This window comes from Nycticebus coucang, chromosome 1 (assembly GCF_027406575.1).
Source record: "Nycticebus coucang isolate mNycCou1 chromosome 1, mNycCou1.pri, whole genome shotgun sequence".
Classification (NCBI taxonomy): domain Eukaryota; kingdom Metazoa; phylum Chordata; class Mammalia; order Primates; family Lorisidae; genus Nycticebus; species Nycticebus coucang.
The window spans coordinates 22,557,486-22,585,248 of record NC_069780.1 but is presented as its reverse complement, the minus strand read 5'-3'; the positions used below and the strand labels follow the sequence as shown (position 1 = coordinate 22,585,248).

The 27,763-nt window shown below is 40.4% G+C and overlaps 1 protein-coding gene across 1 annotated transcript; it reads right to left on the bottom strand.

Moving 5' to 3' along the window:
- Positions 1-659: 659 nt before the first annotated feature.
- ATOH1 (atonal bHLH transcription factor 1) lies at positions 660-2,902 on the bottom strand. The gene has a single exon (XM_053594957.1). It carries the CDS (start codon positions 2,717-2,719, stop codon positions 1,658-1,660), a length of 1,062 nt encoding a protein of 353 aa, XP_053450932.1. The 5' UTR covers positions 2,720-2,902; the 3' UTR covers positions 660-1,657.
- Positions 2,903-27,763: the final 24,861 nt, after the last annotated feature.

Genomic DNA, 27,763 nt, shown 5'->3' with positions numbered 1-27,763 from the left:
TTATTTTACATTGTCCTCTTTGTCTTTTCAGGTCTCCTATCCCCCCAAAAAGATAGAGAGAGGAGAGAAAAGGAGAGCACACTTGTGCTGTGCTTTTGACCTGTGAAAAACTTTCAGTTTGGCCAGTTTTATGAGTGGAAACAGCTAGCCCTGGTAAAGTTAACTATTCCTGGCTAGATCCTACAAGACCTGAAGAAAGTGCCTCCCCTTGCAGATGCTGTTGGGGCTAGGAGTAAGGGAGCCGGGAAAGGTCCTGGCTATGACAGAGGCAGAGCTGTGCTGCAAATTTGAGAAAAGTTTTATCTCCCAATGTAACTTGTGACCTGAGAGCTTTTCTTTGGTAAGGTTTTGGAAGCTACCTGAAGGCACAAAGTTTACTATATAGCACTTTTCTTCAAAACTGTAAGAACGCATAAATTCACAACAAACTTGCTTTTGGTAGAGATGGGGTCTCGCTATATTGCCCAGGCTGGCCTCAAACTCCTGGGTTCAGCAGTCCTTCAGCTTCAGTCTCCTAAAGTGCTAGGATTACAGGTGTGAGCCAGCATGCCCAGCCTTAAAATAGTATTTACTAAAGGACTTAGATCAAGCCTTCAAGGTCGTTTAGAAACTATTTTCAATAGTTATACTGGAATAGAATAAATCACAAATAAAAGCTACTTTTCACGTTTATTTTCATCTTTGCAAAAGTAAATACATAAAGCAATGGCAGTTGGCTTTGCTAAATTAAAATAAAATGATCTCGAGTAGAAAATGTAAAAAACAAACCAATCAAGATAAGTAGAAATGGTAGCAAACATTCAATAATAAATAAGTTTTCTAACATTAACAAAGCAAAATAAAATTGACCAAATGCTTTTGACACTACTATATTTTTTCATTTTTTTCCATTTTTTAAACAAACATTTGCAAAGAGCTTGGAAGTTTAAGTGGCTATGTTTAAAAATTAAAAAAAAAAAAACGGGTCTGCAATTGGCAGTTGCGTTTTCTCCTGGTGGAGCAGCAGCGGCAGCAGCTGATAAAGTGCGTGCGCCAAGTTTCCGAAAAGACGCCAAACCTTTTGCGTCAGATATACATACTGCGTATGTTTATACAACACGTAAGCCTTAAAGTTCCTCTCTTTCTAACAATTCCACAGTTAAAAGTTATTTACTTTGGAAGCATTAACTTTGCGTTTTATAATGCATTTCGGGAAACAGCTTTGGAAGACTAATTCTCCCTCGCGAGAGTGCGCGCAACACACAGTGATGGATTGCCAGGGCACAAAATAAATTAAACCCAAACCAGCGACAGAGAAGAAGATGCGAGCTTTTAGCAGCGTATTGGCAGCAGGGAACTAGAGTAATGATGCCATATATGGGTACAAATAATTAATACCCTAACTGTCTACGTGGGGAGCAGAATTTGGGGGGTGGGGAAAGGACAGAACTTTAACAGTAAGTTTTCATCAAACAATATGGACCGTAGGAAGTTTGGAACGGCGGCGGCATTTGTAAATCATCGAATATAGCTGCCATCTGAAGCCAAGTCGTTGCTAAACAACGACTGTCGCAGAGCAAAAATTAAAGGGTGCGGGGATCTTTAACCGCGGGGCTTCCCGCGCACGGGGCAAGGACGGTTTTGTTTCTGTGTCAGTTTTCAGGGTTTTGTCACCTTCCTAACTGGCCTCATCCGAGTCACTGTAATGGGAATGGGGGGAAAACTCCCCGTCGCTTCTGTGGGATCGAGGAGAAGTTTTGCTACTCTCCTCCTGCACTGGCTGTAGGATGCTTCCGGGCAGAGAAGGCGACAGATTCTTTTGTGCCATCATCGCCGTCAGGGCACTGTCCTCAAAAGTCGAGAAGTGCAGAGCGTCCAGCTGTACCGAGTACCCTCCCGCGGTAGCTGGAGCAGAGAAGCGAGTCCGGCAACCCCCGGGCGGAGTCGGCCGCTGCCCCCCTGCGGAGGCCGCCTGAGCCCCTGCTGGCGTCGCAGGGCCCGCACCACTTTCGTAGGAGGCCGCGGCGCGAAGGTGGTGGTGGTCACCTTTGCAGGAGGCTGGTGGCGGCTGCTGCTGCTCCCCGCCGCTGGGCGTTTGTAGCAGCTCAGACAAGGCGTTGATGTAGATCTGGGCCATCTGCAGGGTCTCATATTTGGACAGCTTTTTGTCGTTGTTGAACGACGGGATAACGTTGCGCAGCTGGTCGAAGGCGTGGTTCAGCCCGTGCATCCTGCGCCGCTCCCTGGCGTTGGCTGCCAGCCGTCTCTGCTTCTGCACCCCATTCACCTGTTTGCTGGAAGGGGCCCGCTGGCGGCTGCAGCCCAGCTCGTCCACTACCACCCCGCCTTTCAGCTTGCACAGCTGTTCCCGCACTTTCACCGGCCCGGGGCTCTTGCTGCTGCCGCCACAGCCGCTGCTCCTCCTTACCAGCTCCCCACGGCTGTCCGCCTCTTCTCGGGGCGCTGCGGCCTCGGATGCACCCAGCTCGGGGGAATGCAGCAAATATTGGGCGGCGCGTGCCGTGCAGATGCCCTGCAAAGTGGGAGCCAGCCAGGCGCGTGGGTCGGTGCTGTCCAGAAGGGACAGCTCGGGCGGGTAGACGGGATGCTCTCTGGCTTGTAGAGTCGCAGGTGGCTGTGGCGGCGGGGGTTGCGGGAGGTGGTGCGGCTGCGGATGGCGATGGTGGTCCCCCAATTCCTTCACTTCGGCCCACTCTTCTGCATGCAGCAGGCGGGACATTGCACTGCAAAGGCCAGGAGACTCAGGGTCGCAGGAAGCAACTGGCACACCAGCCCCAAAAAAACAAAAACAAAAAACGCCCTTCCCAGGTCTCTTCTACAACGTCTTATTTTTTTTTCCTCCTGGACCCTCCCCCACCCACTCGGAGATCACACACCAGGTCGCGTGCAACGAAGCTTCTCCGGTTGCTGAAGGCACTGCGCCCCTTTAAAAAGCGGCACGCGCCACTAAGTCTCCCCCCGCGCTCCTCTCCCAGCCCCCTCCTCGCGCCGGTCGCGTGTCTGCTCAGCCAATGGAGCGCGCGGGCAGGCGCGTGCGAGCAGCCAATCAAAGAGTTTTTACACCCGGAGAAAAGTTCTTGTGTGCACAGGACTAAGGCATCAGCTCAGGTTTTCCCCCCCTCCTTCTTCTTTTAAGTTCCTCAAATTCATATGTTAATTGCAGGGCTGTAATTCGACGCCGGTGTGTGTCACTGCCCCAGCGTCGGGGTGCCCGGGCGGGTGCAGAGCCGCCTCTCCGCCGGTGCCCTAGCCGACTCTGGGGAGAAGTGCGCGGCTCTGGGCGAGGCTGGACGCGCCTGGCGCTCACAGCGGAGGCCGGCCTGCCCTGCGCTGCCTCCCGGCGAGGATCGCAGCTCCCGCCATTGATTGCCCAAACATTAAAAAATTTCTCATATGTAATATGATGTATGCATACAAATATGTAGGTTACGCACACCTCTCATGCAAGTTCGTAAATGTGTGTAATACTAGAAGACGTCTATCGTTTCGAATAAAGGGGAGAAATCCTATCTCTGAGTATGTTTCTTAATTTTACTACGTCTTTTCAGCTTTTGCGTGAGATCTCTTAGTTCGACTTTGTTAAGTAATATTTTTCTTAGTGGAAAGTAAAGCTGTGGCGTAGCTTTACAAGGACACCAAAGTCTAGACCCTCCCAATCCTATGCGTCCGCTTTCCCCAGCATCCCGCCGCGGATGAGGATTGTAATTTGCAGAAGGATCCCTGCTGAGCACGTTGGGGCAGTATCATGCACAATTTCCAGACACACACTAGGGCTCCTTACTAAATGCTAAGCCAAGGGAAGGTGCCCAAGGAAAATGAAAGGCGCCGGCACTCCTCGCTTAATGCTTCCGAGGTACCGGAAGGAGCCCGGAGTTACCTCCCTTCCTCCAGAGCCCTTGGTTTCCTACGATCATAGCTTCTTCAGCAGACAACTACAATTTAACTTAACCTCACCACTCCCTTTAGTTAGGGTTGGCGTCCCAAAGCATTCCAACCAGGTTCGGTGAGGCTGGGACGCCAGCTCCCAGGTTAGCACCCGCGGGGGGTCGGGTCCCCTGAGCCCCGGCTTCGCGTATTCTCAGCTAAGAGCCAATCAAGAAACTCCTTGGCCCCGGGCACGCCCCAGCTTGTACCCAGCGCGCCGCAGCTCCCGGCGCTCAGCTGCACAATCCCAGGACGCCCGAGTGGGAAGCTACAAGTTGGTGTTAGTTTTGCTTTTGTCTTTCTCCTCGTCGTCCCCAAAGGAGTCTCGTCCTGTGTAAGATGGTAAGAGGAAGAACCAGCATAGGTAGCTCTCTGGGGGCTGTCCTCCTGCTGTCCAGAGGAGATTGGAAGTTGTTCTCACTAATGCCACGTGTGCACAGGGGTCTTGATCTAACCTGCCATCTAGAACTCCTTGGACAAGAGGATTTCTGGGACTGGACTGGATTAATTATATATACATATATATTTATATATAGTACACATATATATTAGTTATATGTGTGTGCGTGTACATTACAAGCTATAGCTGTGGCCTAGCTAGAGTACACCAAATTCTAGGTCCCCTAATCCTTCCCCAGCACCCGCGGCCAGTGAGGCTTGTAATCTGCAGAAAGCTCTCCGCTGAGCATAACGTATGTAACTAGTGTATATATGTGTGTGTACATATTATATATATCCTATAAACATATAGAAGGGTAGAAGAGTGCTAAAATGATGCTTAATCATCAATTTCCATCCATTCTTTTTCAACTTTGATCATTTTCTAATTGTGTAGGGACAGTCTAGGTCACAGGGGTCCTCAAACTGCGGCCTGCGGGCCACAGGAGGCGATGTGATTGTATTTGTTCTCGTTTTGTTTTTTTTTTACTTCAATATAAGATATGTGCAGTGTGCATAGGAATTTGTTCATAGTTTTTTTTTTTTTTATAACTATAGTCCAGCCCTCCAAAGGTCTGAGGGACAGTGAACTGGTCCCCTGTTTAAAAAGTTTGAGGACCCCTGGTAGGACTTTCTACCTTAAAATCCAGAAAGGTGAGAGCTGGATGCTGATGCAAATGTTAGTTCTGCTGAAATAAATGTGTTAAATAAAGACATGTAAAAACAAAACAAAACAAGAAACCTCCCAAACGTATTCTATAAACCATTGATGAGAACACAGAAAAATTCATCCAGTGTCTTTTGGGATGTGTGTCTGTGGGGAAATTCTCCCATTTTTTGGTGATGGGACGGAGTACTGTTGAAAACTACAAATGATGCTGTTACTGTTAATATAAAATAGTTATGCTACATAACAGATACTATTTGAAAAAGTAATTGCTAGTTGCTGTGAGTGCAGAAGTGGAACTCAGGAACTGGATCAACCATCATCTTCATGTGTCTGGCAGTCTAAGCAACTAGCGTCTGGAAGTATTGTTTGGGTATGTTGCATTTGATTCTTCAAACACAGACTTTTCCCAACTCCTGAAAGTTACTCCTGGAATTCTTTCACATAATGTCACTATCAATGTACAGGATGCCCCAATTCTCCTTGGGCTTGCATTATCCATACTTTGTACCTGTACTTTAAATTTGAGTGTATAGCTGCAAGATATTCACTTTCCTTTGAGATTAAGCCGCTTTATGGGCTGCATTCAAATACATAGACTACAGGTCCTGATTTGCCAACTTTACACGTAGTTGTTTGTATTTTTACTTTATTGAAACAAATGTCAACATATAAGTGAGTAAATTCGAGTGTCCCAGTAATGTGAAGAGTAGTAAGAATTTGGTAGTTTATGGTGAAATACATATCTTTGACCCTTCAAATAAATAGGAGGCTATTTTGTCTTCCCTCTTCCCTCCCCCTCCCCTTTTTTTCTCTTCTCTTCTTTTAGGGGTGGCAGAGGAAGCTTAACACAGGAGCTGGGGGAAGGGGGCACAAGGCCCTGTGCATGGGGTTGGATCCTGAGCAGTGACCAGGGTGCTTAAGGAGGGTTTGTAGCATGGGATGTCAAAACACCAAATAGAGCATCAGTGGGGGTGGGAAGGTGGCAGCAGCAACTTTAACAAATGACAATTATTGGAAAGAATTAAGCATTTATCCTGTCATTCCTAGATGAACTGTATTTCAGAGTAATCGAACAGACTTAACTAACAATAGGAATTTTTTTTTCGGAATAATTCCACATAATACAAGTAGAAGAAATAAAAGATTTAAAACATTTTGCAAACTCCTGATGAAAAATTTTATCAAGGCAGTGATTAAGAATGAATGAGCCAATTAGATCAAAGTTTGTTGAGAAAATTTACAGTGAAGGAATTGGTCTGTCACCCCTTAAAACTACTTGTCATTCTTAGCATCATTTCGGACAGGAAACCATGATGTCATGTGCTTTTTAGTTGCATGCATTATAAAGTACACAGGCCCCTATGAAGTATTCTTAAAAAAAAAAAAAAGTAAATCTGAATTTAATGAAGCTGTTGAGTTAACCTCTTGTTTAGAGGAAATATGGGGGATATCAGATTAAGTTAAATGACACCCCAAGAACACAAAAAAGGCCCATACTGAGAAATGTCCTGTACAACAAATGTTCGAGTTCAATAATCCACGAAATTAGAAAAAGGAAGGAGGCTTGGCAACCATAGCACAGTGGGTAGGGTGCCGGCCACATACACCAAGGCTGGCGGGTTTGGACCCAGTCCGGGCCAGCTAAACCAACAGTGACAACGGCAACAAAAAACATAACCCGGCATTGTGGCCGGCACTTGTAGTCCCAGCTACTTGGGAGGCTGAGGCAAAAGAATCGCTTACGCTCAAGAGTTTAAAGTTACTGTGAGCTGTGACACCACAGCACTCTACTGAGGATGACATAGTGAGACTCTATTTCAATAAATAAATAAATAAATAAATAAATAAAATAAGAAAATAAAAAAAGGAGGGAAAACAGACTGCTCTTGATTAAAAATCTTAAAAAACAAGGACAATCTTAAGATACAGCATCAAATGCGATGTATAGACATAGTTTGGATCAGATTCAAATTAGTAATAAAATAAATTTTCTTAAAAGTCAGTTAATAAAATGTGAATATGAATTGAGTATTATATGATTCCACTGAGTTGTTCGTGTTTTAGGTACTAAAGGCAATGTGATTATTTAGGAAACTAGGGATGCATAGAGAAGCATACAACGGTTAAATAACATGAGGTATATGATTTGCTTTAAAGTACTTCATCATCAATATTAATAAGATGAAAAAGAAATAATGAAACCAATGTAGAAAAATCTTGATAACTGCTGAATATGGTGGTGTAAAGTTTCCTTAGACTATGAGCACTACTTGCACAGGAAATTTTTCACCATGAAAAATTGATAAAAATTGTCTGGCTTCTCACTGTTTGTTCATATCAACTACATAGCTTATTAAGTTCAGCATTTAAATTCCCATGATCTGCTCCTAACCTATGTTTCTAGTCTGAGATTTTTTTTATTCCATTATCACATGATTCTCAAATCATGATCCAAGGAGGTCTATCTGTATGAGAATAACTTGTGAGGTTTGTTAAAAGGTACGTTCCTGGGCCCCTACCAGTTCTACCAAGTTAACTTTGTGAATGGGGCCCAAGACCTGTGTCTTAAGTGAGCACCCCAAGAGATTCTTAGCCATGCCCTAGTTTGAGAACCATTGTCCTAGAATTTTCCCCGTCCTCTATTATCTACTATGTAGTTTTCAGAACAAGTATTGTGATTTCTGCCACCAGAAATATGCTAATCCAGACACCTATTATCTAGTCCTGCTGACTGGAATGTAACCTAAGACTCAAGGTCTAGATCAAATGCTACTTCTTCTAGGAATTCTGCCCTCATTATCTCTGCGAAAAATAAATGGTACCACTAATTATCCTTCAGCAAGGAGGTGAATGCCAAGTGTCTCTGGGTCTATTACTGCACAAAACAACTTGTTAGAGAAGTTCAAAGTTGCACTGAGTAGAGTTCCTAAGTTTATTGAAGACTCGTTGATCTGTAAACTCCTTTCTGATGTCATTACTATCTGTTGTATCAGTTGTCTTTTGCTGTATAACAAATCTTCCCCAAAACTTGGTGGTTTAAAATGACCACTAACATTTCTTATAAGCCAGTTAATGAGGGTCTGAAGCCACTTGGCTAGGTGGTTCTGGCTCAAGGTCTCTCTTGAGGTTAATGTCAAGATGTCAGCTAGAACTGTAGTCATCTGAAGGCTTAAATGGGGCTGAAGGATCTTCTTCCACAATGGTTTCACCTAGATTTGAAAGTGTGTACTTCCATTTTTAGGAGACCTCTGTTTCTCTCCATGTGGACCTTTCCAAAGAGGGGTGTGGGAGTGTCCTCTGACATGTGGGTAGCTAACTTACCTCAGGGCAAATGATTAAAGAAAGAAAGATGGAAGCTGAAATATCTTTTAGACCTACACTCAGAAGTTATAATGTCATTTCCACCATATTATGATCATTAGAGGAGAGTTATTAAGTCAAGACTATATTCAGAGAAGGCAATTAGTCCCTGAAGGGAAGGGAAGCATATTAAAGAATTTGTGAACCTGTGTTAAAGCTACCACAATATCCCTTTGTTTTATGTGAATTTTTCTGTTTCTTTAAAATTTAATTTTTCTTTACAGGAACTGTATTGAAGGGTTGTGGCATTAGGAAGGTTGAGAACCACTGCTCTAGAAGCTGAATGTGAAGGTTAGAATTGTTGAATCAATTTAGCAAAACCACAGGTGAAAGAAAAATTCAGACTTTTCCTTTTCTGTAAGAACTTCAAATAGCATGCGTTCTAAAATTTTATTTGTAAGTCAATCATTAAGATTATCCACAGAGACCATATTATAGTAGTTAATTTCCATTTTATTTTCTTTGTTCCCATTTTTATGACATTTTATTTCAAAGTCATACCTGTGAATTTGTTTTAAATTTATATAAGCATATTTGAGCATTTCTCTAATGGTTATTAGTGATAATTAATGACAGTGGTACCCTGGAAAATGTATAATTGTCTCTCTGAAAAAATACATGCATATATATGAGTACAAATTTATTATACATTTTATTGATAAAAAGAATATGTGGTACATAATTTTAGAATAACAATAAAACTATTCAATCATCTTTATTGAAAATTCCCTATAGCCAATTTATTTACACAAAATCATTAATTTCATTGATTTTTGACATTCTCGTATTAATAACTGATCAATAGTTGCACCCGATGAACAAATGTAGTTCCCACATGAATGTTATTTGCTATTTTTCGTTTACAGTTACTTAGTGAGATGAAAGTGAAATGACAATGAGGGTGTGAGTCAGAATTCATTGGAGAGTCAATGATGTGTGCAACTTCTTTGCTGAACAGAATAATAGTTTTCAGATACTGAAAGGATAATACACTCAATCTTTCATGCTATTGGCTACAGACTTTGACATACTATGTTTAATCTGCATTGTCAACATGTTCTCCACTACTTTTTTCAGGGGTCCTCAAACTGCGGCCTGCAGGCCACATGAGAAAGTGTGATTGTATTTGTTCCTGTTTTATTTTTTTTACTTCAAAATAAGATATGTGCAGTGTGCATAGGAATTTGTTCATAGTTTTTTTTTTTTTAAACTATAGTCCAGCCCTCCAACGGTCTGAGGGGTAGTGAATTGGCCCCTTGTGTAAAAAGTTTGAGGACACCTGAAGGCAATCAACAAAACAATAAATTAAGCTCAGATCTGTGGCATTTTCCAATTTCTATTGGTGTACTCATGTTTCTAAATCAAATGGACATTTTTCTAGGCTATATCTTAATTGACCTCCTCTTCAACTTTCACCTTTTTTTATTAAATCATAGCTGTGTACATTAATGTGATCATGGGGCACCATACACTGGTTTTATAGACCGTTTGACACATTTTCATCACACTGGTTAACATAGCCTCCTGGCATTTTCTTAGTTATTGTGTTAAGACATTTACATTCCACATTTACTAAGTTTCACATATACCCTTGTAAGATGCACCACAGGTGTAATCCCACCAATCACCCTCCCTCTGCCCACCTCCCCCATCTCTCTCCTCCCTTTCCCCCTTCTCCCTATTCTTAGGTTGTAACTGGGTTATAGCTTTCATGTGAGGTATATGTACACCACGGAATATTATGCAGCCTTAAATAAAGATGGAGACTTTACCTCTTTCATGTTTATATGGATGGAGCTGGAACGTATTCTTCTGAGTAAAGTATCCCAAGAATGGAAGAAAAAGTATCCAGTGTACTCAGCCCTACTATGCAACTAATTTATGGCTTTCACATGAAAACACATTCTTTTCAAAACTTCCCTTTCTCCTGACTTTGAAACACCTGTCATTCTTATTTATTTTTCCTTTCATCTCAGATTGTTCTTTCGTACTGTGCCCTCATTTCCTTTTACTCTGCATATACCATCTACATGCCTATTAATACCAAATATGTATCGTCAACCAGGTCCTTTTTTAATGATTTTCAATGCTCTTAAGAGAAGCACAAATGTCAATAACCAATACTAACCTGGAGCATCAGGGAAAGTGTCCCTGAGGAAGTAAGAACTGAACGTTGAATAGGAGATAACTAGGAACAAGTGAACTGGCAAACAATTATAACAATAGCGGGGACAGCAATGGCACCAAGAACCTCTTCTCACGGAATGAAAGGTTCTGTGTTTCTCAGGTTCCTCCCACCTCCTTTGTCTTACCTCTGCCACTCTCCCATGCTCTGATGGTGCTCTAGACATACTGATTTTCTTTAGTTGCTCTTATGTACTAAACATCTTCCCATCCCAGGGTGTTCACACACAGTCTGTCTGCTACACTCTTCCTTTCTTGTCTTGTAACCATCTAATCAACTTTCAGATTGTACTTCCTATGAGAAGCCTTCCATGATACCCTGGAGTATGGTTGGTTCCCTGTTTTGTACTTTCCCCCCCACAATCATTCATCTTTTACATTTTAATTAATTAATTATTTTTATTTCAAAATATTAAGGGGGTACAAATGTTTTGATTACATAGATTGCATTTGCAATGCTTAAGTCGTGAGTATAGGTGTGTCCCATCCCCCAAATAATGTTCATTGTACTGATTAGGTAGGTTTTTGCCCCTCTTCTCCTTTCCCTTCCCCTGAGACTGATTTCTACTCTGTGCATATGTGTGCTCATCAGTTAGCTCCATTTAATAATGAGTACACGTGGTGTTTGCTTTTCCAATATTGAGATACTTAACTTTGTAGAATGGTCTCCAGTTCTATCCAAATTTTTGCAAAAGGCATTAATTCATACCTGAGTAATACTCCATGGTACACACATAACACATTTTATTAACCATCATGAATTGATGGGCACTTGAGTTGATTCCTCATCTTTGCAATTGTGAATTGTGCTGCAATAAATATTCAAGTGCAGGTGTCTTTTTGATAGGAAGACTTTTTTCCATTGCATAGATACCCAGTAGTAAGATTGCTGGATTAAATGATAGGTCTACCTGTTCATTGAAGAATCTCCATACTTACTTCCATAGAGGTTGTCCTAATCTGCAGTCCTACCAACAGTATATAAGCATTCCACATACATGCTGGCATCTATTAGTGCTTTGGGAATTTTTACTAAAAGCCATTCTGACAGGGTTAAGCTGATACCCCATTGTGGTTTTAATCCGCATTTCCCTGATGACTAGTGATGGTGAACATTTTTACTGGCCATTGTCTGCCCTCTTGAAAAGTATCTATTTATGTCTTAGTCCACTTCTTAATGGGGTTGGCTTTTTTTTTACTTGATGATTTACTTGAGTTCTTTATGGGTTCTTGTTATTAGCCCTTTATTAGCTATCTAGCTTGTGAATATTTTCTCTCATTCTGTAGGTTTTCTCTTTGCTCTGTTTATTGTTTCCTTAGCTGTGAAGAAGCTTTTTCATTTAATTAAGTCACATTTACTTATTTATTGTAGCTGTAATTGCCACTGGAGTCCTAGGCCAATATCTAGAAGAGTTTTCCTACATTTTCATATAGAATTCTTGTGATTTCATGCCTAACATTTAAGTCTCTTATCCATTGTGAATTTTTTTTGTGTGTGTGAGTGATGAGAAATGTGGATCCTGTTTTATTTTTCTGCATTTGACTATTCAATTTTCCTAGCACTATTTATTGAATACTGATTCTTTTCCCTACTGTATTTTGTTGTCTGCCTTGTCAAAGATCAGTTGGCTGTATGTGTATGGTTTTATATCTGTATTCTTTGTTCTGTTCCATTGGTCTATATCTGTATTTTTGTACCAGTACCATGCTGTTTTGGTTACTACAGCTTTGTAGTATAGTTTTAACCTGATAATGTGATGCTTCCATATTTATTCTTTTGGCTTAAGATTTATTTGGCTATTTGGGCTCTTTTCTGGTTACAAATGAAGTATAGCCTTATTTTTCTAGAAGTGTGAAGTATGACATTGGTATTTTGATGGGGATTGCATTGAATCTGTAAATCACTTTGGGTAGTATGGCCATTTAAACAAAGTTGATTCTACTGATCCATGAGCATGATATGTTTGTCCATTTGTTTGCATCTTCTGATTTCTCTCCTCAGTGTTTCATAGTTCTCTTTGTAGAAGTCTTTTACATCCTTTGTTAAGTATACTCCTAGGTATTTTATTTTCTTTGTATCTATTACAAATGGTATTGAGTCTTTGATTTGCCTCTTAGCTTGACTATTACTGATGTACAGAAATGTTTCTGATTTATATACATTAATTTTATAACCTGAAACTTCACTGAATTGATCAATTTCAGGAGTCTCTTGGAGGAGTCTTTGGGGTTTTCTAGAAATAAGATAGTATCAGTAAAAAGTGATAGTTTGGTCAGTTTGATCTCTCCTTTCCCTGATTTGGAAACCCTTAATTTCTTTCTTTTGCCTGATTGCTCTGGCTAGGATTTCCAACACTATGTTAAATAGAAATGGTGACAGTGGGCACCCTTGTCTTGTTCTCATATTCAGTGGGAATGTTTTCAACTTTTCCCCATTCAGTATGATGTTGGCTAAGGGTTTGTCATATATGGGCATTATAATCTTGAGATATGTTCCTACTAAGCCTAGTTTCTTGAGGTATTTAGCATGAAAGGGTGCTGAATTTTGTCAAATGCTTTTTCTGCATCTATTGAGATGATCATATGGCCTTTGTTTTTCCTTCTGTTCATGTGGTAAATCACATTTATTGATTTAAACATGTTCGGATGAAGCCTAATTGGTCATGGTGGATTATTTTTTGGATGTGCTATGGAATTTAGTTTGCTAGTATTTTATTGAGGATTATTGCATCTATATATGAATAGATATTCATATAGGCATATTGTTCTACAGTATTTTTTTTGTTGTTGTTTCCTTTCCTGGCTTTGGTAGCAGAGTGATACTGGATCTGCAGAATGACTTGGGGAGTATTCCCTCATTCTTGATGTTATGGATAATTTCTTCAATATGGGTACCAGCTCTTCTTTGTTGATCTGGTAAAATTGGGCTGTAAATCCATCTGGTACAGGACTTTATTCTGTTGGAAGAACTTTTATTACTGCTTACTACTGCTTTACTGTTGTTGCTTATTATTGGCCTCTCTGGGAGTTCTATTCCTTCCTGACTGAGTCTTGGGAGATTGTGTGTTTCTGGGAATTTGTCCATTTCCTCTATATTTTTGAGTTTATGTGCTTAGAAATTTTCACAGTATTCATAAATGATATTTTGTTTTTCTATGGTATCAGTTGTAATGTCTCCTTTTTCATTTTTGATTGAGCTCATTTGGGTCCTTCTCTTCTACTTCTGGTTAATTTAGCAAGAGGTATGTTGGTTTTCTTTATTTTTTTTTTCTAAAAGCCAACTTTATGTTTTATTGATCCTTTGTACTTTTTGTTTTCAATTTTATTTAGTTCTGCTCTGAAATTAGTTATTTTCTTCTGCTGGGTTTGGGTTTGATTTGCTCTCCCTTTTAATGTTCTTTGAGGTGTGTCATTAGATTGCTAATTTGTAATCTTTGTGATTTTTTTGATTCAGGCATTTAAAGCTATGAGTTTCTCCTTAGGACTGCTTTTGCTGGATCCCATAGATTTTGATACCTTGTGTCCCCTTTGTCATTCACTTTAAGGAATCTTTAGATTTCCATCTTAATTTCATTATTGACCCAATAATCCTACAGGAACAGATTGTTTAATTTCCATGAAATTTTGCAGAATTGAGAGTTTCTTTTGGAGTTGATTTCTAGTTTTATTCCACTGTGGTCTGAGAAGATACATAGTATGATTTTTTTATATTTTGCTTTTCTTTTGAGACACGGCCTAACAATATGGTCAATCTTGGAGAATGTTCCATGTGCTTATGACAAAAATGTATATTCAGTAGTTTTGGGGTAAAATGTTCTGTAAATATCTATTAGGCACATTTGTTGTAGAGTCCTGTTTAAATCCATTGTTAATTTATTTATTTTCTGCTGGGTGATCTGTCTGGTTCTGTCAGTGGGGTGTTGAAGTCCGCAGTAATTACAATGCTGCTATTTGTCTCTTTGCTTAGATTCAATAGGGTTTGCCTTATGAATCTGGGTGTTCCTGTGTTAGATGCACAAATATTTAGGATTGTTATGTCTTCTTTTTGAATTTCTCCCTTTACCGTTACATAATGACCATTTTTGTCTTTCTGTACTTTTGTCAATTTAAAGTCAATTTTATCTGATATGAGAATGGCAAGACTGTTCTCTTTGGTTTCCATTTGCATGGAATATTTTCTCCATCCTTTCACATTGATCCTGTGTACATCCTTGTAGTTTAGATGTCTCTTGGAGACAATAGATACTTGGGGTGTCTTTTCATACATTCAGCTACCCTTTGTTTTTGTGTGACTTGTTTAAACAATTAATGTTAAGAAATGGAATTGTTTTGTGGGATGCTGTTTTGATCATCCTGTTGGGTAGTACCTTATTGCTTTTTTGTGTGTTTCTTTTTAAATTTCCAATTAATATGAGGGTACAAATTTTTAGGTTACATTGTTCTCACTTCCAGAGCAAAGTTCCAGTTGTAAAAGAGCCCCTCACCCAGGGGGCATGTTATATATTCCCAAAACGTGCACATTAGGTGAGATCCCGCCTCATTCCCTCACTCATTCTGCCAATTTTCCTCCCCTCTTCCCCCTCCTGCCTCCCTCTATCCCATACTAGACTATATTTGTGTTTTATTGTTCATAGGAGCATATAATTATTTATATATTGGGTTCATATTAATAAGGGGTACATTAGATATTTATTTTTCCATTCGTGCAATATACAAGGATACATGTGAAATTTACTAAATGTAGAATATAAATGTCTTAACACAATAATTAAGAAAATGCCATGAAGGCTTTGTTAACCAGTTTGATGAAAATATTTCAAATTATATACAAAACCAGCACATTGTACTCCATGATTGATTGCATTAATGTACACAGCTATGATTTAATAAAAAAAAAAAAGAAGAGGAAGAATGTATTTCAACTCCATCCAGGTAAATGTAAAAGATAATGTAAAAATATCCACCTCTTTAAATGTGTGTATTGTTTTATAAGTGTTATGAGCTCTAGATTTTTTTCAGTGGTTTTCTACTTGTGGGTATCTATTTTGCTGATTCATATATGATGCTGTTTGGGGTATTTCTTGCAGAGCAGGTCTGGTCTTGACAAATTCCTTCAGTGTTTGCTTTCCTGAAAGAAACTTAAATTTCTCCATTGATCGTGAAACTTAGTTTTGCAGGATAAAGAATTCTAGGCTGCCATTGTTATGTTTAAAAAGATTGAAGGTGGGGCCCCAATCTCTTGAAAATCTGTAATCTGGAATTCCCCCAAATCTGAAATTTTTGAGTCTGACATGGTCTACAGGATAAAATTCCATACCTGACCTTCTGTGATGTGTTGCCAAAATGCAAACAAAAGTTTGTTTTATGTGCAAAGTAGTAAAAATATTGTATAAAATTACCTTCAGGCTGTGTGTATAAGGTGCATATAAGACAAATTTTGTTCATGTTCTTGGTTCCATACCCAAGGTAACTCATTATGTACATGGAAATATACAAATCCAGAAAAATTCATTCTCTGAACACTACTGGTCTCATGCCTTTTGGACAAGGATTACTCAACTTACATTTTATATTTATTTCCTTTAGTATTGATAATAATTACCACATAACAATCTGTGTGATTGTTTACTTATTATTTGTGTCTTCTCCCTTTCCCTCCATCCCTACCAGCAAGGCTGTTCTGTTCATGGGCTCTTTGTGCTAGCACTGGGGCTGGTCGTCTTTACTACCTGGCTGTTCAGTGTCTCTCCTCTGTGGTAGATGGTCTCTGACAGACATTGAGAGGAGACATAAAGATCCACCCACTTATGTTCATGTCTGTGGGTCCTTCTACATCATTCTTCCTCACACTCCTACTCCCTACTCTTCCAAGGTTGTTCCTTACACTTCCCTGATTAATTAGCTGCTGCTCAGGAATCTATGTATATTCTTACCTCAGGCCATTTCCCTCTTCATATAAAGCTGATGACAAAGTAAACCCCACAGGACTTTCAACCCTGTCCTTCCAAACCTCTTCTGAGAAAGGCTGTGTGTAACAGAGGCCTATTTTCATCTTGCAAACATGTCAAATCACTCTGTCTATGAAGTAGGTCTGATTTTTCCTTCTCTATTAGCTGTCCTTTCTCCGTCAGCTCACTAAAAGTGCTGCATTGATGGAACTATGCAATGTAAGGATCTGGGACACTGCTTAGGTAACTTACTGAAGTTCTCTGCACCTGCTTAAGTATGACCCAGGATGTGCCATTTCACAATATGCTGAAATGCTCTTCTGCCTCCCTCTTCAAACATGATCCCTGATGTAATATCAGGGTCAAAGTGAATAGCTCCAGTTCCATAGTCACTTACTCTGTCTTGGTTGGAAGTTCAGTCTCCACTAAGGTCCAGTAGCATTGTAGCATCGATTTTGGAATGGTGAATAGTTCTCTACTGCAGATGGCATAGCCTTGCTCCAAGCCCTTAGGGGTCTTTGCCGTGATTCTTCTATGGGAGCTTTCAGAAGAGCATATAGGCTTCTCATATTTCACAAATATCTCTAGCACCATGGCATTTATTGAATGATATGATTTAAGAAGCAGGGATGCTTGTCCATTTGCAAAAGGATTGGAAAAATCCTCAAAGAGGATTTCTTTGCATTGATTGGTTCAAATTTGCTCAAGTAAAAAAAGGTGACTAAATTTTTTGGTCTTTTCTGGTTGTACAGATCACTTAATACCCTTGTTAGCCACTTGTATTGGTTTTCTGTTCTTAGTATAACAAAAGTTTTGGTCAGGGTTATCTAGGGAAATAGAACCAATAGGAGATTTTTAAATATATGTATTTATTTATTTTAAGGAATTGGCTCACTGGAGGGTGGGGGATGGCAAGTCTGAAATCCTAAAGCAGGCCAGTGGGATAGAAATGTAGGAAGAAGTTAATGCTGCAGGTTTGAGGAAGAATTTATTCTTCTTTGAAAATCCTCAATTTTTGCTCTTCCAGCCTTCACCTGATTGGAAGAGGCTCACTTACACTGTTGAAGGTAAACTGTATTTTGGAGACAGAGACTCACTCTGTCACCCTGGGTAGAGTGCTATGGTGTCATCATAGCTTACAGCAACTGTTCAGACTCTTGGGTTCAAGTCATCCTCCTGCCTCAGCCTACCTAGTAACTGGGACTATAGGCATCCACCCCAACATGCAGCTAACTTCTTTTATTTTTGGTAGAGACGGGATCTTGCTCCTTCTCAGCCTGGTCTCGAACTCGTGAGCTTGAGCAATTCACCTACCTCAGCCTCCCAGAGTGTTAGGATTACAGATGTGAGCCATTGGCCTGATTGTAGATATTAACTGCATCTATAAAATACCTTCACAGCAACACCTAGATTAGTGTTTAATTGAATAATTGAGTATTATAGCCTAGCCAAGTTGATACATAAAACCAACCATTGCAATAAATTACTGCAAACCTCATTGTGCTTAAAACCACACATATTACCTGAAAGTTCTTGGAGGTGAGAGGGTTAAAATCAGTTTCCTGGGCTAAAATCAAGGTGTTTATAGGGCTATGTTAATTCTCAAGCCTCTAGGGAGAATGTATGTCCTTGCTTTTCCTGCTTCTGCAGGTTGCCTGCATGTTTTGGTTCATTGCCTTTTTCTTCATCTTCAAAGCCAGCAGCAGAGCATCTTCAAAAGTCATCCCCACCACCTTTCTCTCTCTCTCTCTGTCTCTCTCTTTCTCTCCCTCTAACCTCCACCTCCTTCTTTCCTTTACAAAGAGCTTTGTAATTACCCTGGGTACACTTCTGCAGGATCATTTCCCCTTCTCAAGATTCTTAATCACATTTGCAAGTCCATTTTACCATGTAAGGTAGCACATTCACAGGTTTTAGGAGATTAACATGTGGACATGTTTGGGGCAGGGTCCATTATTCAGTCTACCACACCATCCATCTATTGTATCCCTGAAGACTATTGCCACAGATTCATGGGAGTTAGGGTCTCTGATTTTCATTGTGGCTTAGCTTCTCAGTATAGTAATTACATCCACCTTGCCTCTGACAACAAAATGCACCACCTGGCTTCTACTATCCCAGAATCCTTTCATCCCAGTGACATCAAATAGCTCATTTCATGGCAGCTTTCCTGATGGTACACTTCAGCCTAATGAGAATAGATACACTGAATCTCTCAGGAAATGCCAGTGTCCCCACACTAGCACTCTCCTTTCTGATTTAGTGAAGGAAGTGTCCTCCAGTATTTCCTGGGAAACAGTCAGCGAGCTAATAGAGTCTGTGGTCTTAAGCATTAAATCTATTCAAGAATATCTCCTTGCTAAGGATTTTTCTCTTTTATTAAAAATTTGATAAAGCTGTTCTACATTTCTCCCTCATTTACTGTAGGAAAGTGTTTTTCCCAAGTTTAAGAAATCCATCCCAGTACAATATGAAGACTTCTCAGACATTAGATCCTGAGTTATGGGAGAGTTCCTCTATATTACAAAACTGCCTTTTCTGTTTTTTGTTTTTGTTTGTTTGTTTGTTTTGAGACAGAGTCTCACTATGTCACCCTTGGTAGAGTGCTGTAGCATCACAGCTTACAGCAACCTCAAACTCCGGGGCTTAAGCAATTCTCTTGCCTCAGCCTCCCAGTAGCTGGGACTACAGGCACCCACCACAACACCTGGCTATATTTTTGTTGCAGTTGTCATTGTTGTTTAGCTGGCTGGAGCTGGGTTCGGACTCACCAGCTTCGGTGCATGTGGCCGGCCACTATGGTCGCTGAGCCTGCCTTTTCTATTCTTAAATGACACGCTTTCTGGTAGCTCACTGCACTTGAGGTATATTCTAAGGCAAATACTTCTGGTTCCTTTCCATAAAAAGGAAAGGACATCAGCCATGTGTTGCAGAATTATTTCTTTTTTGGCAGGGGAGGGGGAATTCCTTTGCTTCCAAAATAAGAATAACACTTCCCCAGGCAGGCCCTGCTGAGATTGGATCCTAGTTTTATAAGAAAGATGGGTGAATATTGATGATGACAACTACTATTTTGTGAGGCATTTTACAGGAGCTCTCTGAATGGTCTCTAGGCAAGGAGAATGGACTATTCTTGAATAATGGAAAGCAAGTCACTTCAGGAGGCCTGGGTGGCATTAGCATATGGAGATCCAAACACATTCACTCAGGAGTTTCTATTTCAGCCCTCAGATGCTCATTTCTTCTCCACCAGAGTCTTGAGTTAGCATAGGACGTTTGCCAGGCTGTGTAGTAAGCCTTCTCTGCAGTTTTGCTGTCCTCACAATCGGCCTTCTTCTCAGCCGGTACTTCCTGCCCTCTAACAGCAGCAGATGTGGGTGTCATAGAGGTTTTCTGATTTTACATTGTGTCTGGAGTTGGCGGTTGGCTGATTTGAGCCTGCCGTTTTCTTCCAGTGGTGTATCCACGACACTGCAAAACAGCCTGTCATCTCTGCTTCTCTGACAATCACTGCCACCGTGTCTCTCAAATGGTAGAGATAATCCATCAGCCCCATGCATCTCCTTCCTTCCGCATTCTGCTGCAATTCACCATAGACAAGACTGAGCAGTAATGACCCGACAGCATTGGGGGCGGGCATCTCAAGCCACTTACCACTAACAATATCGTCTTTGTTGCTCTTCTGGCCAATGAGTGGCCATTCAGAAACTCATCTGAGCGTATGCTTCCTGGACCACTTCCAGTTTTAATTATTTTAGTTTGGGTTCTCCCAAAGGCAGATCCTTAGACAAGGATTCAGGTAGTGGTAGAATGAGTGGTTGCTTTTAAATTATGTCTTTAATTACACACAATGGTATTTTATATTTAAGTATTTGATGGCACACTTGCTATACATACAATTAATTTTTAAATTCTCCCCTTATATACACTGCATAAAAAATAAATTTGAAATTTATTTTGAATAAAATACATACTTTTTGAAAAAGTGACTATAAAAACATGAAATTATTAACATATCTAGAAGGTAAAGTATTTCACTGTATCAGGCTGAATAAGGGCATACGATGCATGAAATTGCTGAAAGACTTAGTAATTCAAGAATTAAACAAACTCGATTGGGTTAAAATTTCAAATTAATAATACTTTTTAATAATGAAAACTGTCCACAAACTATACTACATAAAGTAACCTTTTTCATGCACAAACAGTCATAAAAGTTAAAAGTAAATGACAAACTGGAAAAAATTTTGCAACAAACCTTATATATGGTGAGTTAATATACATGATATAAAAGAGCTATAAAACTTGATAAGAAAATGACTAATTCCTGATAGAAAACCAGCCAAAAGATAAGAGTAGGTAATTCATGAAGGAACAGTAAAAATGGTCCATAATGATGAAAAAAATACAACCAGGAAATGCAAATTAAAACAATAAAGTTTCAGTCAATTGTTTCAGATTGAACATATAGATGCTTTATTCCAACATTATTAAAGTGGTAGAAAAAGGATCCGAAAGGTATAAATGGAGAAAACACAGAGAAAACAGCTAGAGAGATAGTAACAAATGGAGGACGTCAACAAATTACAAAGTGGAGCCAGACTGGCGCGTGATGATGGACTTAGCAGAACTGAGGACGCCCACATCTCAGTTTGCAGGGGAAGTCAGGGAGAAGATGATCAATGCTTTCTCCTGTCTCTCCCCAAAGATGCTCAGATGCAGGAGGCACCAGATATCTCTAAAAGGAAGGAGGGGTTGATGGAGGGCAGACTGACACTGCAGCCTAACATTGCTATCAGTATGCATGCAAATCAGGACATCTTTGGATTTCTGAGGCCCCTTTATTACTTCTCTCTATTCTAAATGGAGCCCTTCTCTTGTACAGAAGTACCTAGTGATGATTACTTCATTTACTCTCAGCAACGCTTCTGAAATATTTTTATCCATGCTGTTGAAATGAAGCCAATTAAAAAAAATCTCCTTTTAAGACAGAATCCCTGTATGAACTATACCCATGTTAAGGCTGCAATAGCTACAACTCTCGACACCACTTGAATGTACAGCTCAGAATGCCTCGTTAAGTGGCAGTTTCTGAGTAATGATTCTGAAATCAATTCAATTTAGGAAAAGATGGTAACAGTTGTTTGGGATATTTTGTGGACTACAAATCCTAAATTTATTGAATTCATGTCATTCAATAAGTATTCTGTGTGGGTACAGCTCAGCAGAACAGGCCAAACAAATTTAAGACTTCAGATTGAACACACAGATGCCCTTCCCAAACATTATTAAAATGACAGAAAAAAGGACAAAAAAGGCATGAATTTTGCTAAAACCTACAGCAGCATCTAATTCCGTTAGGCTAAAAACCAAGTTCCTTAGCTTGGCCTCTAAGATGGAGATTGGTGGCTGCCCACCTCTGCAACTCACCTCTGACCATCCTGACCTTTGCTTCCAAGGCTCTAATCACTTGAACCCACTTTCAGTTCTTATTGCCACATTAGCACTTCAGTTCTTAGAATAGAAGCTTTACTTCTATTCCCCAAACTTTTACTCATTGATTTTACGTTAGTTCAAGCTTTTCTTCTTCCAGCAAGTCTTTTTTTTTTTTTTTAATTTTTATTTTCAGTAAGTCTTCTAAACTAGGTCAGATTTCTTTGTCATGCAACCCCGTTACAGCTGATCCCTTCCCTCAAGAATTTGTTAGTTGGTGACTACACATTTGTCTGTATGATTGTTTAATGTCTTTCTTTGACCTCAGAGTGTGAACTTTATGATTTTGCTCACGATGTTATGTTCGCTGCTTAACATAGTGTCTAGAACATAGTTGGCACTATATAAATGAAAGGAAAGAATGCCTTCAAGAAGTTTAACTTTGTCTTAATGTGTTCCTTCGAAGACTGGTTTAGTTGCTGCCAAAGTTTGACCCAGTTAAAAGAAAATTCTTTGTGTCGATTTCTTACAGAAATTTAGTTTTGTTTGTAGGGAGTTAAGATGGGAAATTTGAGATTATGTTTGTACTAAGAGCTGCTGTAACAGAGATGATATTGTGTCTTTCTTGCATAATTGATATATATTCAGTTTGAAATAAACTTTATTAGTTTATTTATGAGGAATTGCTGCCTATTTGGCCTGACATTCTAGAATATTGATCAGTTGGGTTCAGATGCTAACAGACACTTTGTCAACATCAAAGAGTTCTTTATAAATTCTGGACGTTACCAAGAGTATGAAAGGATGCAGCAGAGAAGAACTGAACTCACACGGAGGTTTAAAAACCAATTTTGATTTACTGACCAGTTCAATTTAAGCATAACTTTATGTACAATGTACTGCAGAGGACACTCGGCAATATTTCTGTTACTAACTTCCAGTCTCTCACACTAGGGGGCTTGGCGATCTGTCTCTTCTGGGGATGTTCAGATTATTTTCTTCACACTTAACCCAAAGACTGTAATGCACTGACTTCCTTTATTTCCCATACTGATCTATGCCTTACCAAGTTCACTTAGACCAAGCACTCTAAAAACAGTCCTTGCTGCCAATAGTAAAGAGTACATAGTTTGTCTGAAAGTGTGCAGAGTTCAGCCTTTAATTACAGAGACGTCCCCTCTCTCCCCACCTTTGCGTTTACTGGCCCAGTTCCATCTACTGCTGCAACGTCTAACGTTGAGTTCTCTGAAAAGCCCGGCACTCCCGCCAGCTCTGGGGAGTGGCTGGTCTCTGCATTCAGCTATTTCTTTCTGGAAATTCTGCCTGCTTTATTCTTTTCTACCCCGTGTGTCTGACTGGGCAGTCTCTGCGTCCTGACGTGGCAGTGAGAGAGCTGATCCTGACATGGCGGTGAGAGAGCTGATCACCTCTGACTTTTGGAAGAGAGGTGCAATTTGGAGATGAAGGTCCGCCTGCGATGCTCACTGTGTGTGTTATCAAAGTCCCCTTGGCCACCCTTGCCTGATGATTTACTATAATTGTTCCCAGCTTATCCACATGTGATCTGTGTTAGAACATTTTCCTTGCATATAAACCTTAGGAATGCAGGTGCAAACTATTAATCAAAATAATTTATTTTTATTACCAAAGAAGGAATTAGAATTCAATGAGGGAAATTATTTATTGACAACATTTTATTGAAAAAATAGTCTAGTAAAGATTTGTGGAAAAAAATTAAAAGTCTCCAAAAAATAAAATTATATCAACCAAGATAGTAGAAAGTGTGTCTGTGGGTAAGGAAGGGTTTTCTATCTGGGGCTGGCTATCTACATCAGAAGTACTGAAGATTTTATTGTGAAGAAGGAAGTAGGGCAGAGCATCGCAGCTCACAAGGAAGGTCACTGTGAGACAAACATCTTGGGGCTGTAGGTGGTTCCATCTCCAGGCTTATTGACTCTGATACTTATTCCGACATCTTAACTTCATTCTCAACTTGGATCTGTCTATTCTTCTTTCTCAGCTACCATGACCTGGAGACCGTCTTGTTTCATTATATTTGGTCTGTCATTTCAGCAACAGCTTTTCTTCCTGGCTTCACTTGCTCTTTGCTGGATCCTTTGGCTCGGTGCCTCTGACCTTGGGTGGTGGGTACTGTGAGTCTCTCTGGCTCACTTCCCACAGTAAGGGCTGGTTGTAAAGTATCACATATAAGACACTGGTTTAAAGTTTTAAGGTTTTATTGGGTATTAAAATGAAATTGTAATATGATTAGCCTTAAGGAAAGATCTGGGAATTTCTCAGTCCACTGAATTGGTATATTAGGTCATCCATTTTGACCTACAGTGCCACAGAGATTGTAAGTTATTTTTCATTCGATTTAAAAATACTTAGAAATTAATACAAACATTGAATCAAATTTTTCCTCCAATCCTCTTTCCTTGTTTTCAGAACTTGGTGGATGGACTGCCCTTGAAATTTTCTATTTTAGGCTGAAGACCTCCCTTTGCTCGAAGGATTGCTGGGTTATCAGTGGCTCCATGGGCACTCAAAGCTTCCACACAGGACTGCAATAAAGTCCTAGATTCAACCCAGGATGGATTAGGACTACTCCAGTGAGACTGAACTCAGATTAGATCAACCAATCCGGGATGCATGTTGAATTATTAGGAGTGGAAGGCTGGGCTTGGGCTTGGCCAGGGGGGCAGCAAAGGAAAACTGGGTGGCATTCTTCACTGTGTATGTGTGTGCATGTGTGTGCATGTGTGTGTGTGTGTATGTGTGTGAAGGAAGATATCTGAGATTTATAGGATAGAAATACATCTTATCATAAGTCTATTGAACAGACAGGGAATAGACAAATCAAAATCAGAATGGCAAGAGCCTGGTTGGCCTTAGGGATAAACTGAGAAAAGAAGAAATGTGTCACCATATCTTTGCTTTAAGTGGGTGTCTGGGAATTTCCCTTGCCAGCACAACTATACTAGGTTAGGCAGTCAGGCAGGGCTTGTATTTTGTTTAATTGGGTCAGTGTCTCCTTTAACCAATCTTCATGCTCTTTACTGGTGTGGCTGGTGGCTGCTCTGGCAGCCAGGACCCAGGTGACAGGGTGATTACAGCCACGAATGGGTTCTTTCCCTGGAGCTTGGGCAATCTCCTATTAAGAGGGCTGGCTGGCGTCCGGGCATAGTAGCATGTTAGTGGTGGAATATCTACATGGCCGTAAAGCCCTCGCTTTGGTCCTCTGGACTCTGTCCCTGTCAATCTGTGAGGCTTCAGAATCTCCATACTGAACACCAGACATTCAGGAGCACATGCACGTCATCTTCTTTGTACCATCCAGTGCACAGAGAGGTAGAGGGGACAAGAATGCATCCTTCTGGTAGATTATAGTATTGTATTTGGTAGGGAGGATGAAGAACCCATAGAAAAGAGAATGATTCGAAAATAAAGTTTACAAAGTGCTTTCACATACATTTTCACTTGATCTCACAACACCCCCATGAGGTAGGTACAGTATATAATGTTTTTATTTTTATTTTGCAAAGAAAGACACCAGAGTTTAAGTGATTTGCCCAGTCATAATAAGCACCAGGATCCAAACTTGAAGCCGCGTCCTTTGACTCCACAGGCTGATTTTCACCTGTGAGCAGCTACGATGTGAAGATGACCAGTCTGGTGACATCCCAGGTAGGCGCCCAGTAAGGGAACATCTAACTTGTTTGAAAGTTGGGTAGTTTAGAAATAATACATTAGTAACCAGAACCCATTCGATCACCACTTGCAGGGGCTCCTCCTGGACTGTTGCGTGCTGGCTTGCTCTAGCATTCATCATGCTGTTATAATTGTCTGACTTCCTCACTGGAATGCAAATGTTTTAGGACAAGGGTTGGGACTTACTCACCATGGTATTCTCAGGATGTAGCAGTGCTTGGCACTATCAGGTCCTCAGTAAAAATTGGTTGAATTCATGAGAGGCTGGGATGTTTCTCGTGATGCTTCTCTATTTCACTTGTAAGAGATCTGGGAATTTGCATGGAAGAGGTATTATAGATGAATGTAAAAAGGTGTAGAGGAAACACAGTTATCTTGGTGGAGGGTGATAAACACAGGCACTGCAATTCTGGGGCATAATCTCATTATCGAAGTGATCTTTATTTACGACGACAAATGTACTGGGTATGGATTCAAACTGAAGGTTTTATATTAACCCAGAATCCGTGCAAAATATAGGTGTTTGATGGTCACTGGGGATAAAGACAATATCCCTTGGCATGAAGGAAAGTAGACCATTTTGGTAAATATGAAGGTAATGTTGTTTTAGTAATATGGAGATAATTCTGTGGTAAAAATCTCCAAAGATGATTAACCACAATCACCAGCGATTCAATAAAGGTTGGAAGAAACTTTTCTTTTTCTTCTTCTGGGTAAGATCTGCCAAGGCCCATTCTTCCTGGTACTACATGTCTTCCTGGATCTTTGGCCAGCCGAAGTCCAAAGACCCAGAGTTGAGATTGTGGTGAATCTTGCACAGGTAGAAGCTGAGGACAAAGCTGCTCTGGTGTGGACTTGGACTTTAGTGTGAGTGCTTTTGACCAGGACACATAGGTAAGAAGTCCACTGCATAGAAGCACCCCTCCAAGGTTAATGGGCTGGCGTGGGCAAGACCCATAACCCAAAGCTGAAAGCAGCAGTCTCGTTGTTACTTTTCTATGAGTGGGTAACAGCAAGGATTTCTGGATATCACGACCTGGTGAGCTCTGCTTCCTTGAACTGAGTAAGAGTTTTTAATTTAGGAGATATTACATTTGCTCACCAGTTTTGGGTACTCAGGATCTAATGGGTCCTGAAGTCATAGGTGGGAAGAGACCAGCAGCTCTAGTGCTAGTAGAGGTTATGGGTCACCCAAGGGTTGTCCCAGTTGTGACGATTGGTGGAGGCCGTGACTGGATGCCTGGCTTCTCCAGGTATTGCTGCCAAGTTTCAAACATGGCCTTAGTGGCCAAGCATTTCTTCTTTCAGATACTGTAGTTTCATTCTGCAGGGAGGAAGCCTGTGGGAAAATAAAGCATAAAGTCGCATCAAGGTTGAGTTGAGGCAAGGTTTGGCTTTTCATTGTCCTACTACTACTTATCAGGCTTTGGCTTCACCTTAAATGTCCATTATAAACAAAGTGCAGCATGATGGCAGCTGTTGCACCACTTCCAGGAAGGCTTCACAGTTTTTCTGGACCCCAGACAACCATCAGAAAGCACAGCACACTGGCTGCTGGTTCACCAGAACCTGTTTTAGGGAGGGCTTTGGAGTTCAACCAGGTCTGGATTAGGATACGTTAGTAGTTTAGACTTGATGCACCTGTGGCTATCTTCACCAGACAATAAAGTCAGTATCACCCTCGCTGGAGTGTCAATAGATTTCCAACAAAGCTGGTCTTGGTACAGTCACATGCAAAATCCTAGAGCCTATTTCCTTAAATCTTGAACCTCAGATCTTGACTTTTAGCTACTGGTTCTAGACAATGCATACACTTTAAATCACTAATGAATAATAATAAATACATAAAGCTTACTCAAGTTGCAAACACTAATCCAATTTGATACGGTTAAATGCATTTTATCCTACTCACGTAAGCAACACATTCTTAAATAAGGAATGTCCCTTTTTCTTAAAATCTAAGGGACAGACTTCATGTTTCAGCTATTAAACATTAGATCAACAGCAGAAATCTCGTATCTTTGGCTGCCCTCAGAAGGATAAATGTGACCTTTACCTCTATGTCCATTTTAGGAGAACTGGTGCCTAGGTTTCA

What these genes read in the sequence shown, in the direction of transcription:
- ATOH1 (XM_053594957.1), bottom strand. Translation starts at nt 2,719, where the DNA reads ATGTCCCGCCTGCTGCATGCAGAAGAGTGGGCCGAAGTGAAGGAATTG.